Raw genomic sequence first — 12,242 nt, 5'->3', positions numbered from 1 at the left:
TATAACTTTTAGGGACTATTTTTGAGAAAATGTACCAGGTATGAATTATTTTCCAAGTGGTACTTATTCCTTAAGTATGTACAAAGTACAGTTTAGCCATCTATAGGTAAGCAGGTCCCTTTGATTTTGACAGTATGTGTACACAGAAATATAGATTGACCCATACCATTGAGACCCTTTGAAACATGCAGAAGAAACTTCATCTCTTCTTTAGCTCTCTAGCTTTGTAGTTTCAATTCCCGTTTTAACGGTGTCATGATGCCATGGTTAATTTAGACATTTATACTGAGTGATTCTATCTCCATCTAACCAGTGACCTCTCTACTTCATGTTCTCACTTTAGGATTAGAAAAAAAATAAATGTATTTTATTTTTCTTATATAATTTATGTAGGCTGAGGTAGTCGATAGGGATCTGAACTAAGGTGAATTTGGCTTTGGTTCATAAGATTGAAATGTAGTTTATCCAGGAAAGTAGAATTCTCCAAACTCAATTTGTAGCCCACAGTCTTTATAGGGAAACTGCATATCTAGATTTTTACTATTGCCAAGTCCCTTTCATTAATGAAGTGCTTTTAGCTTCTGACCAAGTCTGAAATGAAGTAATATATGCCGAGGTTGCCTGACAAGTAGACAAATGTAAGTTCATGTACTATGTGCCAAAATTTTCAATCACATCAACAAACAAATGATCTAATTAACTATGTCTTATTCTCTTAAGCTGACAAACCCAAATCAATGAACAAATGATCCAATTAACTATGTCCTATCCTCTTAAGTTGACAAATATACCTCTGTGATTATCTGGAAATACAGGTTCAAGTTTAGAAATTTTGAACTTCCTGGGAAATGCAAGAACAGGCCAACTCTCCTGGTCCTCAGTCTGTAGCTTTCCCCAATTCTCTTCCAACCTTTGTCTCTGTTCTATATCACAAAATCTTCTGGGATAAATGCATGTGGAATCCCAAACCCATATGGCAAGCTCTGTCCTTACTCTTGTAAATCTTCCCTCACAATCATACCTTGACACTGATGCAATGGTTCTCCTTCAGAAAAATGGGTCTGGAGAAGATGGCTACACAATTAGGCTTAGGACAGAGAACTGCAGGGTCTCTCTCTGAAATGTGGTCTTGAAGGAGTATCTAGGTTGCAATCCTGTCGTAGCCTTTGGGACCTCTATTTTGGGGATACGGTTGTGTCAAGGGCAAGTTCCAATCTGAAAGGGTCACTCTGCAACGTAATCTCCCATCAGCTCAGAGCAGAAGGTCCTTTTGCTTGAGTCTAAGGGTGGTAATGATGTCTGGGCAAAGCTTATTACCACATTTCATCCTCTGCCCTTTCCCTCACCTTCTTTATCATTTTCTCAAGTCCAACCTCCTACTTAATAATCCAGCCACATTCGATGGGCCCCCTGACTTTACCACAGAAACCAAAATCAGCTGGGTCATTAGTGGATGGAAATCAAAGCCAAAATTTTCAGGATAATTGATTTTGAGATATTTGTTAATAAAAGATACCAAGAGCTAAGGAATCCTTAGAAAGAACGGTTGATGTATGCATTCTGAACTGGGCATACATGCATTTAGATGTCTTCGCTGATCAAAGGCAATGTGGGCCTCACTTGACCATTTTGAATGAAATTTCTCCCTGAGGTTTTTCTTCCTGAACATTTGAAGGAAAGGCACAGCTCCCTTGAACTATTTTCTTTGTCTTCTACCCTTGTACATAGTTTCTGTTAGTTTAACCTAGCACTTAAGCAGGATCTGCCTAGATGGTACTCTTGCCTGTCAAGGCTTAACAACTTTTTCCTTTTCTTCACCTACAGCCCGAGAGGAGAATGTGGCCACTTTCCGCGGCTCAGAATACCTGTGCTATGACCTGTCTCAGAACCCGATCCAGAGCAGCAGCGATGAAATCACTCTCTCCTTTAAGACCTGGCAGCGCAATGGACTCATCCTACACACGGGCAAGTCAGCTGACTATGTCAACCTGGCTCTGAAGGATGGCGCGGTCTCCTTGGTCATTAATCTAGGGTCCGGGGCCTTCGAGGCCATCGTGGAGCCAGTGAATGGGAAATTCAATGACAACGCCTGGCATGATGTCAAAGTGACACGCAACCTTCGGCAGGTAATGGCTGAGGGGACAGCGAATCGGGCAGACCCGCCTTAGGTAGACACTTTGTGAAGCAGGTGACTGGTGAGCTGGAGAGGGCTAGAGATGTGGGTGTGGAAATGTCAACATCTAACTCCGAGTCTTTGCAATTTCACAAAGAAAATGATTAATTGTGTTTCTTTTCAAGCTTCAATTCCTTATTTGTGCTTGTTATTTAAGGGGAAAAAATCAGCTGTACAGATAATAAAAGTGATAAGTACTTCCCTCCCTTTTATTCCTGCTTCCCTTTTATCATTTTCTTAATCACATTTGAATCTTAGCATATTGTTGTTAAATTCAGTTAGGGACAGCATTTTGTTTCTGAGCGCGATGGATTTTCCCCATTCTTTGTGAATGTTTTCCTTTTTAATTAAGTTAGCCATTGCCATGATGTCATGATTTTAATTCCCGCTAGAAAAAAAAAAATCTTCCTTTTAATTTGCCATCCCTCCCCAACCTTTTCTTTTCCTTTTCTTTCCCTATTAGTGAACCTCTAGCCTTGGAATTAATTAGCCGGGATCTTTCTGAATTCCTGTTTCTCTGTTCCATGATGCTGTGGTCCTACCTCACTGCCCTTGTCTCTACCTCTGACACTCTTCAGTTGACTAGGAGGCCTGAAAAGTGGAAGGACCCAGTAAAAATGTCAACTTTGGAGCAGCTTTCCTGATTCTGTGTGTGCTTGAGAACTCCCATCGCTTGTGGATTCTAAGCAGGCAACTCTGTCAGGTGATACTACGTTCAGAAAGCCTGAGCCAAGCGAAGCTGTTTTCCATTTTATAACTAATAATGATAATAATCAAGCCTTATCAGGACACATCAACAAAAGAAAAGCATTTCCTATCACAACCAAGGTCTGGGCTGAGATTGCCTTTTTCATGTTGCTATTTTCAATTGCTGTTTTTTTCTCCACTTGCAAATTTGTCATGCAACCCAGTTGGACAGCATTCATCCTTTATTAATCAGAAAACAGTATGCAAATTTCCAGAAAGTGGTTATCAAATTTTCTTCTGCAGTATGATTGATTTAACGCCTTCTCATGTAAACATGGACACATAAGACATGACAGGTGTTTGCATATGTTTTCTGTTTGATAGAAGTATGACTTCAAAGAAATGCTAAACAAATGGTTAGGATATCACACATTGGAAATGCACTATAGTCAAAACACGCATTTCCTCACTTAAGTAGATCAAGGAAGCCACCCGGTTGGAAGATCCCATTCTATCTGTAGTGAAGTTGTCAGGTAACACAAGACTTAGCGTCCCCAACCTTCTTAACACACAGGAATTTGACTATTTTGAATCACTGTTCTATGATTTCCCTTCAAGGTCGAAGAACTCTAATGCCAGTGCTTTCCACCTCCATTCATGATTACCCAGAGGAAATTCTCAACAATCAAGAGAAGCCAAATCAAAACCTCCATTTGCTGACATAGAACTCAATTCATCTGAGCTGTGGAGTCTAGACCAGAAAGTGAAATATGACCTTTAGCCAGTTTTGATTGATGTGATCCAAGTAATACCTCTTGGGTATTAGTCAGCAGAGGGGAAACTAGATGTTCTAGGGCAACAGTATCAGGTCACAGGTCTCATCAATTTGCTTTTCTTGCTCCCACGCCACACATTTTCTACCTACTCAGGAATGACTCAAAGTTGCCTATGTAAAACTCACTTTTGTTTCTACTCAAAACACTTACTAAAATAGTACTGGGCCCCAATTAAGCCCTTTAAACTAGAGAGAATAAATCAAACTGTAATTCAAATATTTGTTGTGATGTTTGGTCAGGAACACTTTGAGGAAAAATCACCCTATAGAGTTTCTAATGTGTTTCGAATTCTAAGGTCCAATTCTTCTCTGTGCCCTTGGACAAGCCACTTAACCTTACTCCAACACAGTTTATATTTGTGAAACACTGACTACAGTGTTCTTCAGCCACGTGTGGTGGCTAAATATGCAAAGCACCTTCTGTTCCAGAAGGATTATGAGCTCATCCATGGTCTGGGGTGCTAGATTCGCTGTGACGTGCAAATGATTTACAGACTGAGCATTTAGTCCCAGAGGTGACTGCTTCTGCCTGCTGCCAAGATGTGGCAAAACAGAGTTTTCTGTTCTAGTCAAAGCCTTAGAGTTCTTGGACTTTGAGGCCTTGCTTTATAAACAGTATTGAGCTCATGTGAAAAAGCATACCCATAACTGGAACTCATTGAAATTCTCAGTGAATTTTGTATCTAAATGCAATTTATTTAAAAAGAGAGACATTTCTGAAAAGCAGAATTGAGTGTCAGAATAAAATCCTTTCAATATTGAATAATCTAAGATTATTATTTTAACCATTAAAATTTAATGGCATTTTTTCAAGTTCCCTAGAATATATTTGAAAAAGTGGGAGGTCCCTGTTTATATCAGATAAAGTAGATGCTTCGTGAATATTTGATAGCAAGCTAATGGCAGCCCCTCAACTTCTTTGGCAAGATACAGTGGCTTCTGTGGAAAAAGTTTATCTGAGAAAAATTGACCTGGGGTTTCATGGAGTACTTTTTACCAAGTGGAGCAAAATTGTTCTCATTTCTTCTTTCATGATCATCAATATGAGGTTCTGTCCTTATGTGAACTCAGAGGCAGCCCAGAAATTTTATTGGGACTTTAGAATGAAAGAAGAAGTGTGGACTGTCCGTATTTGTTCCAGACTATAATAGCTGGGATAAGGGATTAAGATCGTGAGGTAGTGTGTGTTGTGTGCTGTGTGTGTGTGTGTGTGTGTGTGTGTGTGTGTGTGTGATCGCATATAGGGAAGGATTGCCCATTCCCTTGCCAGAATCCAGGGTCAAGTCTGTCACATTAATTGCTTTACCTCTGGGTGCCACTTTTGTTAAAACACAGACACAAAATTGGTTTCAGGTCTTCCAACCTTCCAGCCTCTGGCAATTTAGCATTTGAAAATCAGCAACAAGAAGACTAACTGTAGGGAGGGCTTTTCTGATCATGTTGAACTTGCCATTCTCCCTGCTGTCCACTCAGAAAATTGTTTAAAAGCTCTAAAAGAAATGTTCCAGAGGAGTAAAGGGAGACAGAGCCTCTTCCCACCCTTTTTGGCAAAATAAACAAATAACCTTATTGGGTAATAAAGAAGACTGACTTTTTTGATGTATTCTAATGACTCAGATATTCTAAACTGCAAGTAAAAGAACTAGGAGAGAGTTCCTTTGTGGTTGTATAAATCCACTGAATCCAAGGAGAACACAGATTTTTAAATTGCCTGTGGAAATCTAAAATATGCTGCATAATGTAGACTTTCTATGCTCAGCTTGGTATATAAATGTTTAAGTTCTTTCTATGAGAATATCATGATGGTCCATCCATGAAGTCAGATTCAGAAGTGGAAACAAAAACCAATATATTGTTAACATTCAGCTATCTGTTTGTCTATATATGGGAGGTATATATCGTTTTTATTTCAGAACACAGGGGAATGTATATATGTTAGAGGGTGGGAAGGGAACATGGGCAGTATTCTTTCAGAAGACCAATGGGAAGTAAGTATGATGCTAATTCTAACTGGGTGAGGTGTGGTCTGAGTGGCATCTGGAGAAGCTGCCAGGTACCACGACCCATGGGCTGGTGAGTCCCCAAGCAAGGTTTTCCATAGAGTCCTGGTCTCATTGTCTTCCCCACTCTCTCTCTCTGTGTTGGGTGCCTTTTTTTTGAAAAACTAACACAAGATCATTCATGCAATGTGTCATTTTACTAACCGGCTAATGTACTAACACCCTAACGACTCATCTTTGTTTTTAGTTTTTTTAATTAACAATCGTTCTGTTCACAATTTTTAATTTCCTTTCTTCCCCCTTCTCTGCAAAGCACTCAGGCATCGGACACGCTATGGTAAACAAACTACATTGTCTGGTAGATATCATTCTTATTGTCTCTTTTTTTGGGTTTGCCGTGTGTTGCCTTCCTTTCCTTCCCTAGCCCCTTTTATCCTCTTTAGACTTCTTCCTTCTTCCTTTTCATTTTTTTTTTGTTAAATTGATGCAGGTCTTTTTCTTTAATTAAAAAACAAAACAAAACAAAACAAAACTAAAAAACAATAAGGAGATGCACCTGCCCTGGAAATGATTTTGGTCAAGTTTGGTGGGAACAGTTTCGTTTTCTCCAGTTTTCTTTCCTTTTCTTTTTCTTAAAAGTTATTTTTTTAAAGAAATCGTCTTCATTTAGTGATTTTTTTTTCTGTTCTGTTTTCTTATTTTGCAACTTCCAAATCACAGTGTAGGGACAACAGATTCCTAGTGAGGACATTCCCGTCTGTTTCTCTCTTCTTTGCCCTTGTCTCTTCCCACTCCTGATTTCCTTTCTTTCTCCTTTTTGTGCGGCCATAGCTGCCACAGCTGATCTGGGGAGGAAAGCACTCTGCTTTTTAGACTCTTCCTGTCCCTTCTCTGACCTCACTCCCCACGAGGTCAAAGGGATTCCCACCAGTTCTGTTCTCCATACACAATGCATGGCATGGTTCTGTCTCGTGGAACACCATCAGCATCAGAGTCTGTCCTTCATTTCCCTCTACGTTACTAACAACTGCCAGCCATCAACTGAGTTCCACTGTCTTCTCCCCTCTCCCCCAACCTTCATTTTCCTCTCATCTTCCATGTATTTTGGGGTTGGGTTTGGAGTTTTTCTTTTCTTTTTTATTCTTTTTTTTGGAGTGAGGGAGGTGGTAGGCAGGGAAAGGCTGCCCTTCAGCTTTAGGTGGTTCTAGACCCTTCCATCTTCTTCTTCAGTTTGTGCAATGCATGTAAGTGTGGTATGGATTTTGATTCTGTTATTTCACCTTTTCGCACAGCCCTACTTTTTTTTCCTGCCTTCTCTCTTGGCTCCAGATAATTTCCGCATGGGTGTGTCAGTGTATGGTGTGTGCATGCTTTGAGGTGCTATCTTTTCTCTCTGCCCCTCTGCTCCTATCCTGGATGGTGGGCGTATGGGTGCTTTTTTTCCTTACATAGGCATTATTATTTTTGTTGCCACTGCCTCATCATTCCTTTCTTTTGGTTGAAGTTACTTTTGGGGTTGGGTCATTTCTTCTGTTGGTGGTGATGGTTCCTGAGGGAGGGTAGGGGTTGATACCTGGGGTGGTCCACAGCATGTATCATTCTTAACACGACAGAATACAGACCTTTCCCCTTCCTTACCCAGAATGCATGTTTGTTAGTGTGGTGTGAGCCAAAAAAGAAACAAATAAAAAAAGAAAAGAAAAAAGGGAAAAAAACACTAACAACCAAAGACCAACCCCTAACATCCCCCATTGTCAAATGTCTCCTCTGCTGTTTCTCATTATCATCATAAATAACAATCATAAGAAATTAACAATCATTTTTAGCAATGAACTGAGACAAGTGATATCGTCTGAGGATGGTTCCATTTTCTAGCCTGACTGAATAAAGTATGCAATGTGTGTAACAAGATGCTTAGCTTGGCAATTCTAACAAACAGTCCCATTAGCCTCCAGGGAAGACTGAAGGCTTGGGACCTAGGAAGGCAGACCAGAAAATGGAACTTGACTGCATATACTAAAATCAAGCCAAATTAGAAAGAACACCTCACTAAAAAAATCTTAATGAAAGTGATACCACAAGTAGGGGAAGCCGTTGGGCTTTGACCGGATTGTAAGGTCATTGCTGGGATTTTTTTCTTTTTTGTCCCTATGTCCCACTATTAGGTTACAATCTCTGTGGATGGCATCCTTACCACAACGGGCTACACTCAAGAGGACTACACCATGCTGGGCTCAGATGACTTCTTCTATGTCGGAGGAAGCCCAAGCACTGCAGATTTGCCGGGCTCACCTGTGAGCAACAACTTCATGGGCTGCCTTAAAGAGGTAAAGTTCACATATTTCCACTAAAAGCATGCTGTGATTACTTAAGAACAAAAAGGATTTCTAGACCAATGACTGAATCTGACCTGAAGTCTATGAAAGGAAATGAGAGGTTTCAAGAGAAAAGACTTTGAACTTGAAAGTAGATGTCCTAACCTTTGGTCCCAGATCAAGCTTGTTGGATGACCTTGGGTTTGATACTTCAATAGTCTATGGCTCTATTTCCTCATCAAACTAATGGAGCATCTTATCCCTCAGGTAATTGTACAATGTAAATAAAATGCTTCAATGCAGATGAAATCACAAGGAACTAGACATATATGACATTTGGACATATATGATATTTGCTTTTTATTTAGCAAGTATGGAAATGTTAGAAGTGGCATAATTTGTACTTGTGTGTCTTGTCTAAAATATAGCATATGCATTATTTTACCCTTGTCAAGTGTGGCAAGAGTCACTCTTTGTCAAGAGTCTCATATTTTGAGATAAAGTCAAATTATCTGTGTATAACATTAAGGCTCAGAAAAGGTTTGTATTTCTGTCTTCCTCTTTCTCCTTGAAAGCTAGTCACTCTAGCTGTGAGAAGCAATGGGGTTTTGTCATTACTCGCTTATTGCCATTGTAGCTGATGTGTTGAGATCTCTGAGAGCAGAGGACTTCAGCAGAGTGTGTGTTCAATCTCTACAGTCAGTTGTTAAGACAAAGAGTCAGATTGGATTTGGTAGAATTCTTTCATAACACTGTTTCACCGAAACAGTGCACTATATGTTTTGTTTAATCTAAGCTAAGCTTGATTGCTGGAGATACCTATTTCCCTAGGGAAATTCTTTGAGAAGCAAATAGCATTCTTATAGATAAAAATCTCTTGTGACATCTTGTGAGCCTCCTTTCAGGGCATATGATTTATTCTTGTTATATTTATTTGAAGTTTATTGAACAACAAACGCAGAGTAGATGATATTACACGTGTATTCATCCATTGCACTGCATGGTGAACAGAATTGTCTCTACTATGCCTGGTGTATGGTAAGTGTACAGTAAAGGTTTATTGAATGAGCTGAGTTATCAAGCAACCATCAGGTATTGTTGACTGTGCTGTAACCAAACTTGGTGGCTCTTCATAAACTATGATCTCCATGCTCAAAGACTTTATAATCTAAGAAGGGAAATGAATAATTGCAGCATAGCGAACTATGTATTCAGTGCCACAAACTGGATGTTCTGATTGATTGGAGGAAATAGATAAATTTTAGATGGGAATCAGTTTTAGAGAGAAGTGACATTTGAGCTAAACCTTGCTGCAATAAACCATGTGTGAATTGAGAGGAAGGGGTGGAAAGGAGAGCCATGACAAAGGAGGGGAGAATCCAATTATAGCTTCTCATTGTTCTTGGTCCAGAAGGACACACTAAGAGGAGATTCCAAAAACTCTTTTCCTTTCTCTGCTGGATGTTACTTCAGCTTCCTTTGGCTTCAGAGATGCCACTGTCGCTTCTGAAGTTAGGTGGGCATAGAACACTTCTTCCCTGGTCTTTCCTTCTCTTTGGATAGAACAGGGGCTTAAACTACTCAATATGTAAAGAACCCTGAAAGGTTATAAAACCTTGTTAAATCATGCTGCATTGGAATTGCACTTTTATCAGAAAATGATTACAGCATTCATATTACCAAGAAGCTGGCTCAGGAACCATTGCTTGACATGGACTAGTCCTCCATTTTTTGTGGGGTAACAGCTCTGAGAATGGAGTTTCCTGGAGGGGGCTTAGGGACGACTTTTTCCTGTTATAATACTGACTGTCTGTCAGTTATATATTTTGACACAAAGAATCAGTTTCCCTGCTACAAATATTTTATCTATTAAGAAGATACTTCTGAATATATTGAAACATTTAGAAAAACATCAAGATATCTAATAACTTTATCTATATTGAACCTAGATTAAAACAAAATACAGAGAAAGAGAGAGACAGAGAGAAAGCCACAAAGAGAGAGACAGAAACAGAAACACAGAGACAGAGACAGAGATAGAGACCAAGTGAAAGGCAGAAAGCTAGCCAGAAGTCTATCAGAAATATCACTTAATAGCTCAAAACTTAGGGCTGGGAGACGGCGCAATCATTAAAGGGCTTGCTGGGCAAGAATGGGGACCTGATTTTAATCCCTCGGAATCCATGTAAAAAGTGATAGTCTGATGTGGCAGAGCAGGCCTACAGTTCAAGGCCTGGGGAGGCAGAGGTAGGAGGCTTCCTGGGGTGCAGGGTCCAGCTAATCTAGCCAAAGCTGTGAGTTCCAGGTTCATTGAAAGACCCCCGTCTCAAAAATTAAGGTGGAGAGTGATTCAGGAAAACACCAACATCAACTTCTGCCCTGGCCCCCACACACAACAAGGTGGCAAGTCATTGAGAGTGACACCTGATGATCTCTGGCCTCTGCATATCTGCACACATATTCATATGCATCTGCACACACAAACACACACACACACGCGAACATGAATATGAATTCACACATACGCATAAAAATAGTTCTAGAAAAGCGTATCAATGTTTGTAGTAACTGTAATCAGTGATAAAATTTTGTCTTAGCAAGCGTAGTAAATCTGTATTAAAATTCAAACCACTAGAAAAAGAAATGTCTGAACACTGAGGGAAGAGGTAGGCACGTAAGAATTTGATAGGCATTGCCTCATCTCTGCTGTGCATTGGCAGCTTGAGGGAGGCCTTCCAGCCCTCCCGGGGGCTTGAATATGTATGTAACTATGAGTCTAAAGAAGTCCTGGCATATGGTTCTTTTTTTTCTATTTAATCATTACATGTTACTTGGTGGGCAAGTCTGGGAAGTTCTCCTGTTTTCAGTATTTGTCTCTGACAATGTAGCAAACAGGAAGAGATTCCTGCCCCGATAGAATTTAGCTGTTTGACAAACAGAGCTCAGTCTGTTCAATCACATGGCAGTTTCTCCAGTTTCAGTTATAATCCACCTTCCCTCCCCTCTATCTCTCTTTTTCTATTATATCTTTCCATTTGTGGCTCTAAGTTGCCCCAAGCAACTTTTAAGTGCTTTTAAGTGGCATTTCCATCAAATTGGGGACATGGTGAAGGAATGATAGGATTTCTGTTCCAGGATCATGGACACTTTTTTGCTTGTGGCAGAAATAGGTTTTATTTTTGGAACTGTACTTTACTCCTGAAAGCTCAGCTCTGGTTCTGCTATTGAGATGAAGTTACTTTGAATTTTACCTGTGTATACACCTTCTAACTTGATACTGCTGTTAAAAAAAAAATCACAATAAGAAGCATCCAAGTTGTTCTTCTGTGATTGTGATTGTCTTCACACCATTGCTGCCAACACAATAGTCACATCTACTTAAATATCACAAAGTTTTCATCTTATTCTTGTCTTTTCCTGTTCTAATGAACCTGTTTTAGTCTTCTTGTTGTTGTGCCTCTAGTTCCTAAATTGCTTCTTGGTATCTTGGGGAATCTCAACAAATATTTCTGAATGAAATAACATGCTTTAAAATTGATAAGTAATTTTTCTTAGATAAATGATCTTAAAGCATTGTTGACCACTTGGGCTTCTTGGTATGGCAATAGGTGAATCATTCAAGGCTCACCCCCAGATATCCAATATGAGGGAAATATCAAATAAAGGGCCTCAATAAAGTTAAGAAGGATGTATTGGAACCTCTCCCTCTTTTTTAAAGTGTGTTTTTATTGAATTTTTGTGTATTTCATACAGACCATCTCAATCCATCTTAATCATCTTTATACCCCCATCCCCACTGACACCCTCCCACAGCCTTCCCCCACTGGAATTCATGCATTCTGTCATTTGTGTTAAGGCCTATTGCATCAGGTTAGTGTCCCCAGGTGTTCCTCAGTGCAAGTTCATCTTCTGAGGTCTAGTCAGCTTATCTAGAGTCTCTTGCTTTCGGGAGAGCAGTTCTTCCTCACCTAGCAGTAATCAGTTGCCAATATTTCTTCAGCTAAGATTGGGGTCTGCTGTCCATTTTCCCTGTTCTATGCTGGGTTTTTGTTTGCCTGAGTTTGCACGGGTCTTGTGTACACTGACACCATTGCTATAGATTCATGTGAACAGGGTCCCAGGAGCCTATAGGACTCTGTTTCTATATGGTTATCCACCTCCTCCCTGGCTCTTATAATCTTTCTGCCCCCTCTTCTGCAATGGTCCCTGAGCCCTGGGTGGGTGAAGTTTAA

At 39.9% G+C, this 12,242-nt stretch overlaps 1 protein-coding gene across 9 annotated transcripts in view; it reads left to right on the top strand.

Moving 5' to 3' along the window:
* The window catches only part of Nrxn3 (neurexin 3), a 1,763,451-nt gene that overhangs the window by 509,052 nt on the left and 1,242,157 nt on the right, over positions 1-12,242 (top strand). For 8 of the 9 annotated variants that reach the window (XR_003850606.1, XR_003850607.1, XR_003850608.1 and 5 more), the window contains 2 exons: positions 1,825-2,126; positions 7,861-8,022. Coding sequence is in view for 5 of the 9 variants with exons in the window: in XM_008839710.2 (XP_008837932.1) it covers positions 1,825-2,126; positions 7,861-8,022 (464 nt within the window). In the remaining 4 variants the exon portion in view is untranslated. Of the gene's footprint in view, positions 1-1,824; positions 2,127-6,008; positions 6,033-7,860; positions 8,023-12,242 lie in introns of all 9 variants that reach the window. The other variant, XM_017799828.2, reaches the window with a different exon arrangement.

The sequence above is a fragment of the Nannospalax galili genome, unplaced genomic scaffold (assembly GCF_000622305.1).
Source record: "Nannospalax galili isolate Female #2095 unplaced genomic scaffold, S.galili_v1.0 scaffold330, whole genome shotgun sequence".
NCBI classification, from domain to species: domain Eukaryota; kingdom Metazoa; phylum Chordata; class Mammalia; order Rodentia; family Spalacidae; genus Nannospalax; species Nannospalax galili.
This window is presented reverse-complemented; position numbering and strand designations above follow the sequence as displayed.